We start from the raw sequence: 15,422 nt of genomic DNA on the forward strand, positions 1-15,422 counted from the left end.
TTTTTTCAACTTTGGGAACGATCTTCAGGTCTATAGTATGGTTTATTCGACTGAGTAGTCGTACAAATTAGCTCTGGTCTGATCGTTCAAGAATTTTCCCAATCCCATTTCCGTGATTGCGCCTGTTGAGATTGTAGAGATCTCGGATGCACACACGACAACCGACTTGTGAAAAATTGAGTTGAAAAGCTAGTTTGATATTTAGGGTCTGTTATACTCCTGTGCAATAAAATATTTTCAACTGATATTAAAATTGCCCCCCCCCCCCACTCAATTTGTTTTTAACCAAAAAAAACTTCTATGAATTCTACATCTAGTACCATTTTAACGCATGAAGCCTATCTGAGCCTCGGACGAAAGCCTCAAGAAAATGAGATGAGGCTAAAATTCTTGAGAATATGCAATAAAATTAGTTGGCAGATGTTTCCTGTTGGTTGACGTTGCCATTGTGCTTTATAGACGGCCCTATCTACACCTCGAGATCAATAACTTCCCAGAGGAATCAGTCTATACAGGTGTGCGTATTACAGTAAATTCCATGGTATAACTGTGTTCAACCAGAGCGTGACATAACATTAAAAGTACGGTCATAATGGCTCAAAAGATGCATGGCCGAAGTATAACGTAAATCTGATGGAAATGCCAAATACGTCTGCATCCCAAGCTTCTGTTTTTTTTTTCTCAATATGGCTCCAAAGAAGCCAAAGCAGACAGGAAATGAAATTATACGATGTAAGTATCGAAATGATCTGACTGACACAACGTATCAGATTCGAAGACGAAGAAAGGTGCCCCTGATGATTTTCGAGTTGTCCAACGGAAAAACCATACAATAAGCTTATATCGTACTGATACTCGTGCAGGCAATATTTATCAGGAATTGACTACTACTACTACTAAACTGTACATGCACCTCGTACACTTTCATCTACGGAATTTATAACGAATTGGTACATGCCGGAATGTGCGTGTAAGCGTTGTGAACATAATTTCTGTTGCATGCTTGTTATGTGTAGTGCTGCCATCTGCCATAAATTTTTCTAATTATGACCAGGAATTGAATGCATGTCCCGATTTTTTTGAATGAAATCTAGTTCCCTCGTTATGATGAATTTATTTGTTATTTTTCTGTGTGTTTTTACTTTCCATTGAAACTTTGGGAAGATAACCCCCATTCCCCAAGCTCTGTATTGATCCTCGGAAGAGAACCAATGGATTCGCTCTCTATGCTTTACGAGTGGCCCATCATAAGTCATGAAACACAAAGCCACGATGTTGATATCGACCATAAAATTCATGTCCGAAGATACGTCATGAACGCCAGAAAAAAAAACCAGATTTCTTTTCACTTTATACTCAGAAATAACATGGACTTGAACAGCACAATAATTTATTGTTATTGAATTAAATTTATAAATTTCGAAAATTATTTATACGCTCACTACAGCGTGTTATATCGCAACTTATCCAGCGCGAAATTGCCAACTAATTAGTCCAAGCTCGAATTTCCTGAAGCGTTTCTATATGACATTTTCTTCAACGAAGGCTGGAGGTGTCGGACAGTTTTGCTCTGATAGCATTCCTCTCCTAGAGCCGATTTTATTTGAACCAATCAGGTGTGTTTCATAATTGTTAACGCTACTATTTAAGGCTGTAAATATAGTGTCTCTCATTCAGGGACAACGCCCCGTCGGGTAGAATAACGGGAAAATATTTCCCCGATTTGCGATCATAACATTATAACGGACTCCAGTCAGCTTTAATTGATTCATTAGTGAAAAAAATAAATAAATTCAAGGGGTTTGTTTGAAATCTAGGGGGAAAAAAAATTGAAAATTTAATGAAGAGAAATTTGCCCTGATTGGTTCAAATGGCCAATTCAACTGCTCAAAACTGAAATATTTTTCACCAGTGCTGTCTACGTAGTGTCGAATTGTTGTGAACTGTTATATACGACGTGAAAATAATTTGACTGATTTATTTCATTGTTTGAGAAATTGAAGAAAACTATTGTTGCAAGATTTTATTCTTTCTTCTTCTTATTTTATTTTATTTTTTTTTTTTTGGTTTCTATTTGATTTTGATTTTCCCGCGCTTTCTAGGATGTGGAAAAAAAAAATGTAAAAAAAAAAAATGGAGTTTTAGAAACATTAGGCCTAATCTTGCCTTAGTGCGTGCGAGCAAAGGTCGTTGTTTTTTGTATGCATGATGAAAGTATTAATTAAAAAAATATATACACAAAAAATATTGTAGTTGTTTATATATGGTCACATGATTGTGTGTGTGTGTGTTACGTTTCTCTTTTCTTATTGCAACTCTAGACGTTTTACAAAGAAGCCCCATTTGATATCATTAAAATTGCGTACTTAAAACTAATAAATAAAGTATGCATTCATCACCACAATCTGAAATGTTGAGTGAAATAGTATGCAAATACAAATACAACGCTACAACAAGCGAAATGCCCAACGAGGTGGCTGAGAAAAAGATGCCCATAATAAATATGGATGTCATATATTTTTCATATATGGTGTCAGATATGGTCTCAGCCACCTCGTTGGGCATTTTGCCTGTTGTGGCGTTGTATTTGTATTTGTATTTCAAAAATTCGCGCAACCCAATTAAAAATGCAATTACAAACAATATATATACATGATGAAATATTACACAATGCCTGTAAAGAATACTTATGGTTGTCTTATTCTAAGTATGGATATAGAGCTTCTCGATTTACCCCAACATGTGTTTATCGTATTTCTTTTTAAAAGTGTCAATTGTGTTACGAAATAGAAGACAACATAAAGTCAATAGCCGATAGAAAGACAACAGCAAACCTAAAGTAAATATTATAGACACAGGTGGGAGACCAGTTATATACAGGGTGCATAGCAAACGGGGCTAGGGCAATATACTGGCGAACCGTTGATCTTAGAGGTATACTCCCAATTAGAAAAAGTTTCCGAATAACGTGTATTACTCAGATATGTCATTCATGTTTCAAGAGGTTGTGTGTAGTTATTAGAATAAAAAAAATAACTTTTTCGAACAGTCCTCGAGTGCCCATAAACTCAATCAGAAAGTTGTTGCCCTGTCAATCCTGATGTCCACAAAAAAAGTCCACGTTTCTGAGTGCAATATTCGCTGATATATTCGAAAAAACGGGGATAATTTCTGAAAAAACAGCGTTGAATGCGGTTAAAATAATTTCTTCGCATTTAGAGCTGTTTTTTTTTTCTTTTAACTTCCCTCCGTTTTGTCGTATTCAAACATCTCAGTGAATATTGTACTATAGAAACGTGGAATGCTTTTGTTGGCATCAGGAGAAATAGGGCAACAGCTATCTAACTGGATTTTGGGGCTCACGGGCACTGTATAAAAAGTTAATTTTCATTTATTTATTTATTTTAATAACTATACAACCCCTTGAAACAGGCATGATGAATCTGAATACTACACGTTACTTGAAAACTTTTTCTAGTTAGAAGTACACACCTCTAGGATCATCGGTTCCACAGTAAAATTCTATTACCCTTGTTTGCTATGTACTCTATATATATATATATATATATATAAACTCCTGCAAATACTGCCAGACATAATCGAATACAATAGTACAATTTCCTTAACTTTGGGATGCACCCATCCTCCGGGAACGCTTCGATATTTCCCTGAGATGGGAAGCGTGGTTTGTCCGTTCCTTCAATGTTCAACGTATATATATAATGTACACAAATACAAATACAAATACCACGCCACAACAGGCAAATTGCCCAACGAGGTGGCTGACTTAAGAACATCATGGATCCCCGAGCCATTTTTTTGGAGGCCCTACTACTACCCTACTGCTACACCACACATGCACCCCGCCCACCCCCCCCCGCGGAACCCCCAACGAATCGGTACATGCGGGAATGTGCGTGTACGTGTAGTGAAACCTGACGTGAAGTTTTTTGGTTCTCTGTAATGCTTGTTATGTGTAGTGCTCAACACTATTGTGTGGTATCAACAACTAACCACACAATAAATACTATCGATAACTAATCACGAGAGACGCTATCTACAACTAACCTCAAGAAATTCTATTGACAACTCAACCAAGAATCCTTGTCCATAACTGAACGAGATAAATGTCATTCCACAGCCTTGATAGCGGTAAATTATATCATCTGATCATGATAAATTTGAACAAAGATGAAAAAAAGATATGGTCATCTATAACTACCAGAAATGTTTGCCACTGAGTACAAAAATATTTTATTAACAATTGAGCACCAGAAATGTTATCTGTAACTAATCACATTGAACATTGAAGGAGAGGACAAACCCCCTCTTCCTATCTCAGAGAGAGATATCGAAGCATTCCCGGAGGGTGTGGGTGCATCCGAAAATATATTAATTTATGTGAAAATATTAAACAACGGTGTATTTCATATACAGGGTGTTCTGTTAATGGAACCGACAAATTCAGAGGGTTGTTAGTGGACATCAAGAGGATCAAAAATTGCAATGAAATATGGTGTTGCAAACCACGTTGAGAGGGTGAGAAATGCGAAAAACGCATGCAGGTATCGACGTCACGCGGTTACGACAAAAAGTACAATAATAACAGTCTACAACGACGTAAAAACGATTCCCGCATTAGCTCGAAGATACCAGGTATGTGGCTGATGTCTGCCGCAGCGACGGCAATCCGCGCTATGAGATCCTCCGGTGTGTCCACAGGCGCCGCATAAACGAGTTATTTAAGGTGACCCCATAGGAAAAAAACACACGGATTGAGATCCACCTTTCGTCTCCTCTGGATTCAGAGCCGGCATGCGTAATTCACGATTTTCACCCTCTCAACATGATTTGCGACACCATGTTCCATTGCAATTTTTGTTCCTCTTGATGCCTACTAACAACCCTCTGAGTTTGTCGATCCATTTACAGAACACCTTGTATAAATATCTAAAACAGCGGTACTAAACCTTTTTTGACTCGCGGAGCCCTTTTCAGTATATAATTTCTATGGCGGACCCCTGTAGACCTCATTTTTTTTATTTATCTATCAAATTTACTGATTCATTTTATTTTCCCCGAGTCACCGCGGAGCCCCACTGAAGTGCACACGGAGCACCGGTTGAGAACCGTTGCTCTAAAATAATGAATCTGGAATAAAAATTATAATCATAACATCGTCTACAGTTAATCAGTCCTTCATCGTACAAGGTGCATATATAAATAGTTGCATAACTTGCCTTGTATATGATGGAATCTGGAATTGAATTTATCCAATCTATAGTGTGTATCAATCTCATTGGCATTCACTACAAGCAATCAACATTATCAACAACGTACCATAAGATACGGTATCCAAAAGTAATAATAATGATAATAACCGCAAGAAATGCTACATAAAAGTAATTACAATAAAACTTATCTAAACAGCTGACAGAATAATCACTGCTCACAAATTACCAAGATAAATGCTATCCATGACTGACCAGGATAAATTATATTCACGATTGACCGCGATAAATGCTCTCGAAAACTAACCAGCAGAAATTCTACACGCCCACTTAGAAACCTAAAAAGTAGTATAAAGTTAACAACAAAAGAAAAGTTTTATCCGAAAATAGAAATTTTATACGTGACTGATAGCAATGAATGCTATAGACAACTTAGTATAGGACACGCTGTGCAAAAAAACAAACAAAATAAAAATAAACTGCAAGAAATTAGTCAAAACTAACCACAAGAAATGCGTATGCTGACGTAACAATCATTGCTCACTACACAACTGGCCAAGTTAAATGCTATTCATGACTGACCAGCAATAAATTATACTCGCGACACTCAACGGTAAGCCGTCGAAAAATAACCACGATAAATGATCTCCGAAAACTAACCACCAAAAATTTCACACTCCTATCTAAACACACAAAAAAAATCGCATAAAGTTAACTAATATAAGTTTTATCCACAATTAAGCATCATCAATGCTATAAGTAACTGATAACACTCAATTTTATCAATAACTTACCATAAGATACGCTGTTGGAAAAAAAAACTTCTTTCTAGTCAGAAATAAAGGCAAAAAATTCTATCTAAAAACTAATTACAATAGAATGTAACCACACAACTGACAAAGTAATTACTGCTCAGAACTGACCAAAATAAATGCTATTCCCAACGGACCTCGATAAATGCAGTCGACAACTAACCGCCATAAACTCTTCATCCACCAAAAAATCATCAAGTTAAACAAAATAAATTTTATCTACAACTAACCAAAAAGAATGTTACCCGTGACTCTTTCAACGCAATACTTATTTCCGAATCCACAACAAACCACGAGAAAATTGTAGGTGCAGCATAAAAGTCCCAGAAAGCCGAAGAAAAATGCAATCTTAGCTTAAACATCAACAAGTAACATGTACAACCAGTTTGTGAGCTTGATTAGCAGACAAGGAATTAAAACTTTTTCACGAAACTTGTCAAAAATTTCCTCTAAACACATCTATGTTGTGGATTCTATTCGCAACTAACGACCAAAAAAATTTTAAGGAACAGCTGAACATTTTTGAGTTCTATTCGTAGCTGAAGCAGTATGAAAATATAATCCTATCTGAAACCAAAAAGAGGTAAGATGGGCGTACTTCCAAATCAGAGATTTGAATTGGCCATAAATCTCTTCTACAGTTCCTAACATCACCAGATGAAGCTAACAACCGAACGCAACTTAACGTACTGGAGAGAGACCTATATTCGATTCCGGAAAAGAACAACTTTCTTTTTAGTCCTCTAAATTGAACTTCCGGGAATGATCGATTTTCGTTCGAGTTTCCGTATGGATACATCCCATCATGAATCTCTAACATATCCGATTCAATGGCTTTTCTCTAATACTCCATCCTGTCGAATACGTGATATTCCGAGCACAAAAGGAGCTAGACCGTTTCCAGTGTTTGGCATCCAATAGAAATCCTGTTGAGATAAACTGATTTGCATTAGTTGCTGATGAGCGCTTGAATGACTGAATAATTTCATGCAGCCTCTGCAGTTAAATACGTTGTAAGGGATTCGTGCCACGTTGTTCAATTCCATACCTCCCCCCCCCCCTTCGGCGTTAAAGGATTCCGTTGATGGCCTTCCCTCGATTATGATGACGTAAGTGTTACGGCATGCATTTTCGACTATTGAAGTCCGAATGCATCATTAGGTGATGCGGCAGAAAGGGATATTACCGGAGTTCTTAGCCCGAGGCTCGAACCCATGTCCTGCTGATTCGAAAGTGACTTCTGAGTGACAGCAAGTATACAAAGATATGGCCTGAATGAAGACGTACTGATCCCCTCGAGGTAGAAACACGTGGAAATATCTAGGAAACCGTTTGAGATACAGCTAGAGAAAGTCGATGGCCGATAATTCAATTTTGAACGGCTAGAAGAATGGGCTTTTGTTTCAACCAGAAGACAGACCAGTGCATAAAATGTAAAACCCTGAATATAATGACATTGTTCAAAAATTTGACATTGACATTAACCAAAACCTGTTAATCAGGAATTTATTTAATTACTACATATTGCAAAGCAGAATGAAAAACGCAAACACAAATTATTACTGGCGCAAAAATTATCTTTTCCATGTAAGCCCTTCGAAATTAGGTTCAATTTGATGCGTATTCTGTGATTTCAATTAATGCACACATGTTTCCAGGAAGTCCTTCCGAAGCATCTCTGAAACTTTTTTCCTGTCTGATAAGCCTACGTAAGTGTGTGAATTTTGGCCATTTAAAAACAGAGAAAAAATTTGAACAGCATACACATCAGAGATGCTGGAGAAACTGGAGAAACCGCGAGACACCCAGGCTCTGTCGCAAGAATCAACGCAAGCACTTTGCCCCCACCCCCAGAGGGGGGGAACAGGGCATCTCCGGTAAAACCAAAATTTATTGATTCGTCAAAGATTACATATAGTGAAAGGAAATCAAAAACTATGTAAATCGAAGAATCAAATTAATCAAGTTAAAGTAAAGTGCAACGGGCACGGATAATAAATAGTCATGGAAAGTTGTATAAAAATCGTATCGCAAAAAACGTAATCAGAAATTTGAGTGATCAAGGATTGAATCAAATGACAAGAAGGGCAGAGCACCTCATTGCACTCCGGCAGTTCAATACAGTCAGTCTAATTTCTCCGAGACGTCATTAATTAGGTTTGGGATTCATCCTGCTCCTCGCTCGCAAACAGTGCCACCAGCGCACTGTCAGGGTGAAGACGCGGCGATCTCCTTACCGGCGCTGGTACCGGAGTTGCAGGAGCTGGAGGAGACGGATCCCTTATCTTCTCGGGATGTTCCTCAAGGAATTTCACCATTTTTCTTATATTTTCCTTTGATTCTTCTCGACGTAGTATGCCAAGCATCCATGGTCTGTGTAAATGGGCAGCCGGCGAACAGAAGTGAAAGGGCATCGTTTCTGGACAGCATGTGGCGTAGTGCAGGGGCGTGCCAGGCTCAAGACAAGAGCATTTATCGCTGGCAATCACTTTAAAGCGATGTAAGGTTGCTGGGAAAGGCCCATGACCGGTGACAAATAAGATGAGCTCTCGTGACCAGCCCCTGCTCCTAGTATCTACTTTCTTTATAACTTCGTGAGTTGATCTTCCTGACGCCTCCGGCATATCCCAATGCAATTGCCAATTTGCTATCATGTCCCTCCAGAGGAGTGATTTTGCGTGAGAAGCTGGGTATAAGAGTTCGTCGTAAAAGACTCCGGTATTGGTCGCTTCTTTGGCCGCCGCATCCGCAAGCTCGTTTCCCCACTGGCCGTTGTGGGCTTTTACCCAGGAGATGCGTATTGATGGGTGAGATACAAGTATACTCCTTATCTTTCTCGCCATTGCGTTTTCAGAGAGCGGGTTTAGAATGGCCTGGAGACTTGAACGGCTATCCGATCTTATTACAGTCTGCCTCCTGTTTGTAGCTGCATCCAGAGCTGCTGTAAATATAGCGAGCATCTCAGCTTGATATACTGAATTATTTTCTTTTAGTTTAGCAGCCCATTTACGCACGATCTCCGTTCCCACGGTTTTTATACAGGCAGCTCCTGTACCTGATTCCAGTTTAGAGCCATCCGTGTAATATACGACGGATTTCTCCTCAGGTGTATCATCCTCCGAAGATTCTAGGAATACTTGATTGGCCTGCAGAGATTCTGCAGGATGCGAGGTCCAGCCTATAGTTTTTTGCTCGAAGGCGTCCGGGACTAATGTTTCCTCTAACAATGGACATGGCTTGTGAAGCTTTAGAAGACGTGTGACTCGTGCCAGGAATTCTATCTTGAGAGATAATGGCGGGAGCCCCAAGATCACCTGAAGAGCATTCGTAGGTGTAGTTCTATACGCACCAGAGATATATAGAAGGAAGGGTCTTTGTATAGAATCGAGCCGTCTGAACATCTGGACCTTGGGAGAATGCCATATTGAAGCTCCATAAGCTATCATAGGCTCAACCACTGTCAAGTAGAGGGATCTCCTCAGAGCCCGTGTCAGTCCCCACTGTGGTCCAGCCATCAGGCGCATCTTCTGAAGAACACGTGACGCCTTTCTCTTCTGTTCTTTGATGTGATCGTCCCAGCTAAGTTGCTTATCGATAAAAACGCCTAAATAACATAGCACATCCGTTTTCTTGATGGTTTTCCCTTGGAACCAGATGGTGGGAGGTCTTTTCTTTGATATCCACAAGAATTTTGTCTTAGCGATAGAGAGAGTGAGCTTATGCATGTGCAGCCAATTTGACACTGTTCTAAGGGCTTCTTCTGCTAGATCACCTGATCCCTTGACAGTAGGGGCAGATGCAATTACCAAAAGGTCATCAGCATAAGCCTGAACTTTGACGTTTGAGGGCCAATTAATTTTCAACAACTCATCCAGAACAAGATTCCATAACAAGGGGCCGGAACATGAGCCCTGAGGTGCACCCTTTTGAAGCTCTTTCACAGCTTTTCCCGCATCCGTGACCAACACCAACCTAGCATCAGAGATGCTAGTAATCGACATCCATCTGAAATAAAAGTGATCAACACCCATCAGAAGTGAAAGTTATCGACATCCATCAGAAGTGAAAGTTATCGACACCCATCAGAAGTGAAAGTTATCAACATCTGTCAGAGATACAAGTAATCGACATCTGGCAGAGATACAAGTTATCGACATCTAGCAGAGACACCAAATATCGATATATATTAGAGAAACGAGCAATAAATATCGTCAGAGATACAAGCGATTCACATCATCAGAGATAAAAGCGATTCACTTCATCAGAGATACCACTCATATGAGATACATGACATCGCAGAGATTGAAAGGGTAGCAGAGATATGTTACGCGTTGGGGGCGCGACGTCGTGCGGTAGGCTAGCTCACAAGTTGAATATAGCGATTGTTAATTATTTACATGTTTTATTTACAATTTATACAACCATTATAACTTTAACGGCAGGAGCGTGTGGCAGGCGTACGGAGAAGCCGAATGCAAAACAAACAATAATCATAGTCGGCTTTGACTACATAAAAATACACAAGTTGCCACACTGACATAAATAATAATAATAATAATAAAGAATGATAATAAACAGTTGAAAAAGGGTCGCTGCATGACCCCTTCCCAGTCGAGAGGATCATAGGCTCTCGACGAATTATAAGTTGAAACGCACTTTCTTTCCGGAACGCAGTTCCATTTCTTTTTGGCGTGGGGATACAGTCTTCGGTGGGACCGAAATTGTGTCCTTTGGCTTTAGTAAGAAGCCAGGCTTTAGTCTGTCAACACTTATAGTAGTGACACGGTCCGGGAACAGCAATGTGAAATGTCTATCCCCTCTGTTGAGGACCGCGTAAGGGCCATCATAAGGCGGCCGCAAAGTAGGCTTAACTGCGTCACATCGTACAAAAACGTGAGAACAGTCATTTAGAGATGGATGCCAGAAGACTTTGTACGAGCCATGTGTGGTTGTAGGAACTGGACGAATTTGCGACATAGTGTTGCGGAGGGTTTCCACAAATTCATCGGGCGGAACATCATTGGAAAGCTGGAAAAACTCCCCAGGTAAGCGAAGTGGCGTCCCATAGACGAGTTCTGCTGTTGAAGCTCCGATGTCCTCCTTTACACACGAGCGGATACCTAGAAGAACGCTAGGAAGCATGTTGGTCCACTGGTCAGTTTCGAGGCAGCGTAACGCTGTCTTCAGGTCACGAAGAAAACGTTCAACACAACCATTTGCGGCCGGATGCTATGGTGTGGTACGAATTCTTTTAATACCAAGAATTGTAGCAAGGGCTCGAAACAAGGAACTTTCAAACGGTCGACCTTGATCACTGGTGATGGTTTCAGGGGCACGAAAACGGCTGATCCAACCTGAAAAGAAACACCTTGCAACAGTTTCTTCTGTCATGTCCTCCATGGGAATAACTTCCGGCCATCGAGTGAAACGATCCACTATTGTTATGCAGTACCGGAATCCACGGAATGGTGGGAGTGGTCCCACAGTGTCTATGTGCACATGTCCAAAACGTTTATCACACAACGGGAATTTTCCAAGTGGCGCTTTGGTGTGTTTGGTAATTTTAGATTTTTGGCATGCAATACAAGTCTTGCACCATTCTGCACAGTCTTTTTTCATATCTTTCTAAACAAAACGACTGCAGAGCAAGTTTTCAGTAGCTCGTTTGCCAGGATGATTCAAGTTGTGGACAGTGCTGAATGCTTGAAGTCTGAATGGTTCAGGAATGTAAGGTCTAACCTTTCCAGTTGAAACGTCGCATAAAATTTCAATTTCGCTGTTGATCAGCATGGGTTTGAACTCTAAGCTAGTAGAAGTGCGAAGTTGTTTCAACTCTTCATCTTCCCTTTGAGCTTTGGCAATTTCCTTATAATCGAGAGGAGAAGGAAATTCGATCGAACTGATACGGGAAAAAGCGTTAGCAACAACATTTTCAACACCAGATATATGATGAATATCGGTGGAGTATTGCGATATAAAGTCCAGATACCTTATCTGCCTGGCTGAGGTGTTCTTGCTGATGTGATTGAAGGCATAGGACAATGGTTTATGGTCACTAAAAATTATAAAGTGCCGTCCTTCTAATAGGTATAAAAAATGCTTTATAGCAGCGTATATGACTAATAGTTCTCTGTCGAAAGCACCGTAGTTCTGCTCAGATTTTGACAATTTACGAGAGAAAAACGCGATGGGTTGCCAGTCATTTCCAACTCGTTGTTGTAGAGCACCTCCAATCGCATAGTCGGATCCATCGACCATCATTGCCAACGCAGAATTTTACTGTGAATATGACAAAAGGGTTATATTAGCCAAATCAGTCTTGCAATTTTCAAAGGCGATTTTGGATTCTTCGTCTCATCCAGTTGGATGAGACGTTCATCGTGCCTTTTGCTATCTTTAAGATGCGCGTTGAGCAAAATTTGCTTTTTCGCGGCGTTTGGAATGAAGCGTCTGTAAAAATTAAGCATCCCGAGAAATCGGCGCAGCTCTTGAATGGTCTGCGGTTGTGGATAGTTCAGGATAGCTTTAACTTTCTTTTCCAATGGTTTGATACCGTGCTCACTCACAGTATGTCCTAAAAATGCTATTTCAGATTTTCCGAAAATGCACTTATCAATATTCAACACAATTCCGAATTCGGAGAATTTCTCGAAAATGCATCTTGAGTGACCGAGATGTTCCTCTGGAGACGTCGAAGCGATGAGTACATCATCCAAGTAAGGAAAACAAAAGTCAAATTCCTGAAGTACAGAATTCATAAATCTTTGTAGTGTTTGACCGGCATTGCACAAACCGAAAGGCATGTAAAGAAACTCGTATAGCCGAATGGTGTTATGACTGCCGTCTTCTCAATGTGTGCTGGTTGTACCGGAATCTGGTAGTATGCTTTAACCAAATCAAGGGTACTGAATATTGTTTTTCCAGCGAGAAAATTAGCAAAGTCATGAACGTGTGGAATTGGGTAGCGGTCGGGTTTCGTTCTGGCATTTAACATGCGATAATCCCCGCAACAACGCCATCCTCCATCTGCTTTGGCAACCATATGCAAATGGCTGGCCCAATTGCTTTTGGAGGGCCGACACCAACCCTGACTTTCCATGTAAGCGAATTCACGTTTAGCGATAGTAAGCTTGTCTTGCCTTGACAAACACAGGTGGACCTGTCGTCTCGATAAAATGAGTAACGTTATGTTAAACCGACTTGGTCAAGAAATTTATCTCAGTCTGTTCGGGAAATTTGGATAACAGCTTATGATAATCAGTAGTATCATGCATAGCAAATGCCACACCAGTGGATGGTACTTCTGCCCTGGATCCGGATATGGACATTTTTGAATCTTGTGAATCTAGTCGACATTTGTTCATGTCAACCAAAAAGCTGTATCGACTAAGAAAATCAGTGCTAGGAGAAATCGACATCGTGAGAGATGGAAGAAATCGACATTGTGAGAGATGCAAGCGATCGGAATCACATGGCAAGAGATCGACATCATCGGGGATCCAAGCGATCGACATCATGAGAGATGCAAGCGATCGGAATCACATGGCAAGAGATCGACATCATCGGGGATCCAAGCGATCGACATCATGAGAGATGCAATAAATCGACATGGTGAGAGATGAAAGAGATCGACATCGTGAGAGATGAAAGAGATCGACATCATCAGAGATCCAAGCGATTGACATCATGAGAGATGGAATAAATCGACATCGTGAGAGATGAAAGAGATCGACATCGTCAGAGTTGCAAAAGATCGACATCGTCAGATTCGAAAGAGATCGACATCGTCAGATTCGAAAGAGATCGACATCGTCAGAGTTGCAAGAGATCAACATCCGTGAGAGATGAACATCATTCTCCTACTGCACTAGTAATAGCTCAAAGATGTTATGAGTATGAAACTCGTTTACTTCTTATCAAAATATTAACAAATTGAATTATAATATTGGAAAAGTGATGGCTGCGCGCCGAGACTATTGCGCAGTCTTTTCCCTTCTCTCAACACACTTTTCTTCTCTCTCAAGAGCTTGATCCATGTTTGACGAATATGTCCTAATAACATTCGTTATATGAGTTGAGGCTATCATGCTCGTCAGAAATTATAAACGTCTGGTTGAAATATTCTTGTGCCGAGAATCTAAAAAAGAAAGGGAATTTTCAAGCGCAAGAATCAACCTGGACGTGCAATGATCGTAACATTTTGGGGACGGTCCCCTCGATGCATTCGTGTGAAAGAGTTGGAATAACTTTTTTCCAAACTTGTGCCCACACAACCCTCCAAAGAGAGGATCATTTACATCACGTGGCGTTTAGGCCAAGTTTTCTACATCAACAGCCGTTCGCTTCCAATTCGGGAATTGATCCGTGCGAGAGGGGGGGGGGGAAGCGCGAGAGAGAACAATTTCTTTTCACGTCGTATATATACGACGATGGCCGCTTTTCACGGTCCGAGAGAGAAAAGTGCACCGTGTTTTCAATTCCAAAAAAACACAAATACCCTACACCTTCCATCTCTCTTTCTATATGAAATGCCTGCGCGTAACACTCGTGTATGACATTCCTTTCCGGATGACAAATGAATGTCGAAGTTTCATGCTCCCATTTTCATTTTTATCCTCCCCCCTACCCCAGTTTTCGTTAGGAACAAGGAAAAAAAATGATAATAGGTAATTCCCCTTTATTATGTGTTTTGATAAAAACGGTTTTCCTTCTATAAAAAATTCAATCTGTAACCCTCATATTTCTTCTACCAGATGTTGTCTTCGTGTCGAGTTAAATTTGAATGTAAAACGAGAAACCAAAATAATATTGATAACAATGGGGAGTGGAATGCACTGTTACGGATTGTTCGGTCTCAACACAGTCTTGAAAGGAAAAAGAGTTAACGTGAATTGACAATGAGGGCGAAACTCAAGCAAGGGATGTTTAAATGGAAACCCACTCAAGATATCGCGGCATTGAGCAAAGGAAACACGAAACCCAAGAAATTGGTAGAAGATATAATTTATGCAACATATTAATCATAAAGCTTTCACGGAGAATACGTTTGACGCTTCTTCGTGTCTGGGCACCGCAAGCCGAAACTCCGAGAAAACGAAAGGTGTCAAGTACTTGCGTTAATTGTGCGATAATTTAAGAATAAATAAATCATTAAAAAATATGAATGATTTATTGAAAGCAAATACTAACGTATTTCCTCCGCCAACACGAGTGGATGTAACAAGGATTCTTCAGAATCTTATGAAGTGGACTCGTTCTTTCTACCCATGCACGTGAGCTCCTTCAGTGGCTGAGTTCAAAGTAGTTATCTCCATAGTTGTGTTGGGAAATACGCAGACGTTTCGTTATGGATTCGTTAGCGAAACTATAAGAGAAATTG

General features: G+C 40.1%; 2 protein-coding genes across 2 annotated transcripts; both read right to left on the bottom strand.

Annotated features, from left to right (window-relative positions):
* Positions 1–5,902: 5,902 nt before the first annotated feature.
* Positions 5,903–10,044, bottom strand: LOC149080793 (uncharacterized). The gene is made up of 2 exons (XM_089237378.1): positions 8,533–10,044; positions 5,903–5,914 (listed from the first exon to the last, which is right to left on the bottom strand). Exons 1-2 carry the CDS (start codon positions 10,042–10,044, stop codon positions 5,903–5,905), a joined length of 1,524 nt encoding a protein of 507 aa, XP_089093504.1.
* A 637-nt stretch (positions 10,045–10,681) lies between these two features.
* Positions 10,682–11,185, bottom strand: LOC149080794 (uncharacterized). Its single transcript, XM_089237380.1, has one exon. The coding sequence runs from the start codon at positions 11,183–11,185 to the stop codon at positions 10,682–10,684; it is 504 nt and encodes a 167-aa protein (XP_089093506.1).
* Positions 11,186–15,422: the final 4,237 nt, after the last annotated feature.

This window comes from Pholcus phalangioides, unplaced genomic scaffold (genome assembly GCF_987345545.1).
Source record: "Pholcus phalangioides strain wild (caught in Gottingen) unplaced genomic scaffold, Ppha-v1.0 ptg000010l_1, whole genome shotgun sequence".
Classification (NCBI taxonomy): domain Eukaryota; kingdom Metazoa; phylum Arthropoda; class Arachnida; order Araneae; family Pholcidae; genus Pholcus; species Pholcus phalangioides.

Bases quoted from the DNA above. Each gene is read 5' to 3' on its own strand.
- LOC149080794 (XM_089237380.1), bottom strand. From the start codon at position 11,185: ATGCTTCCTAGCGTTCTTCTAGGTATCCGCTCGTGTGTAAAGGAGGAC.
- LOC149080793 (XM_089237378.1), bottom strand. From the start codon at position 10,044: ATGTCGATTACTAGCATCTCTGATGCTAGGTTGGTGTTGGTCACGGAT.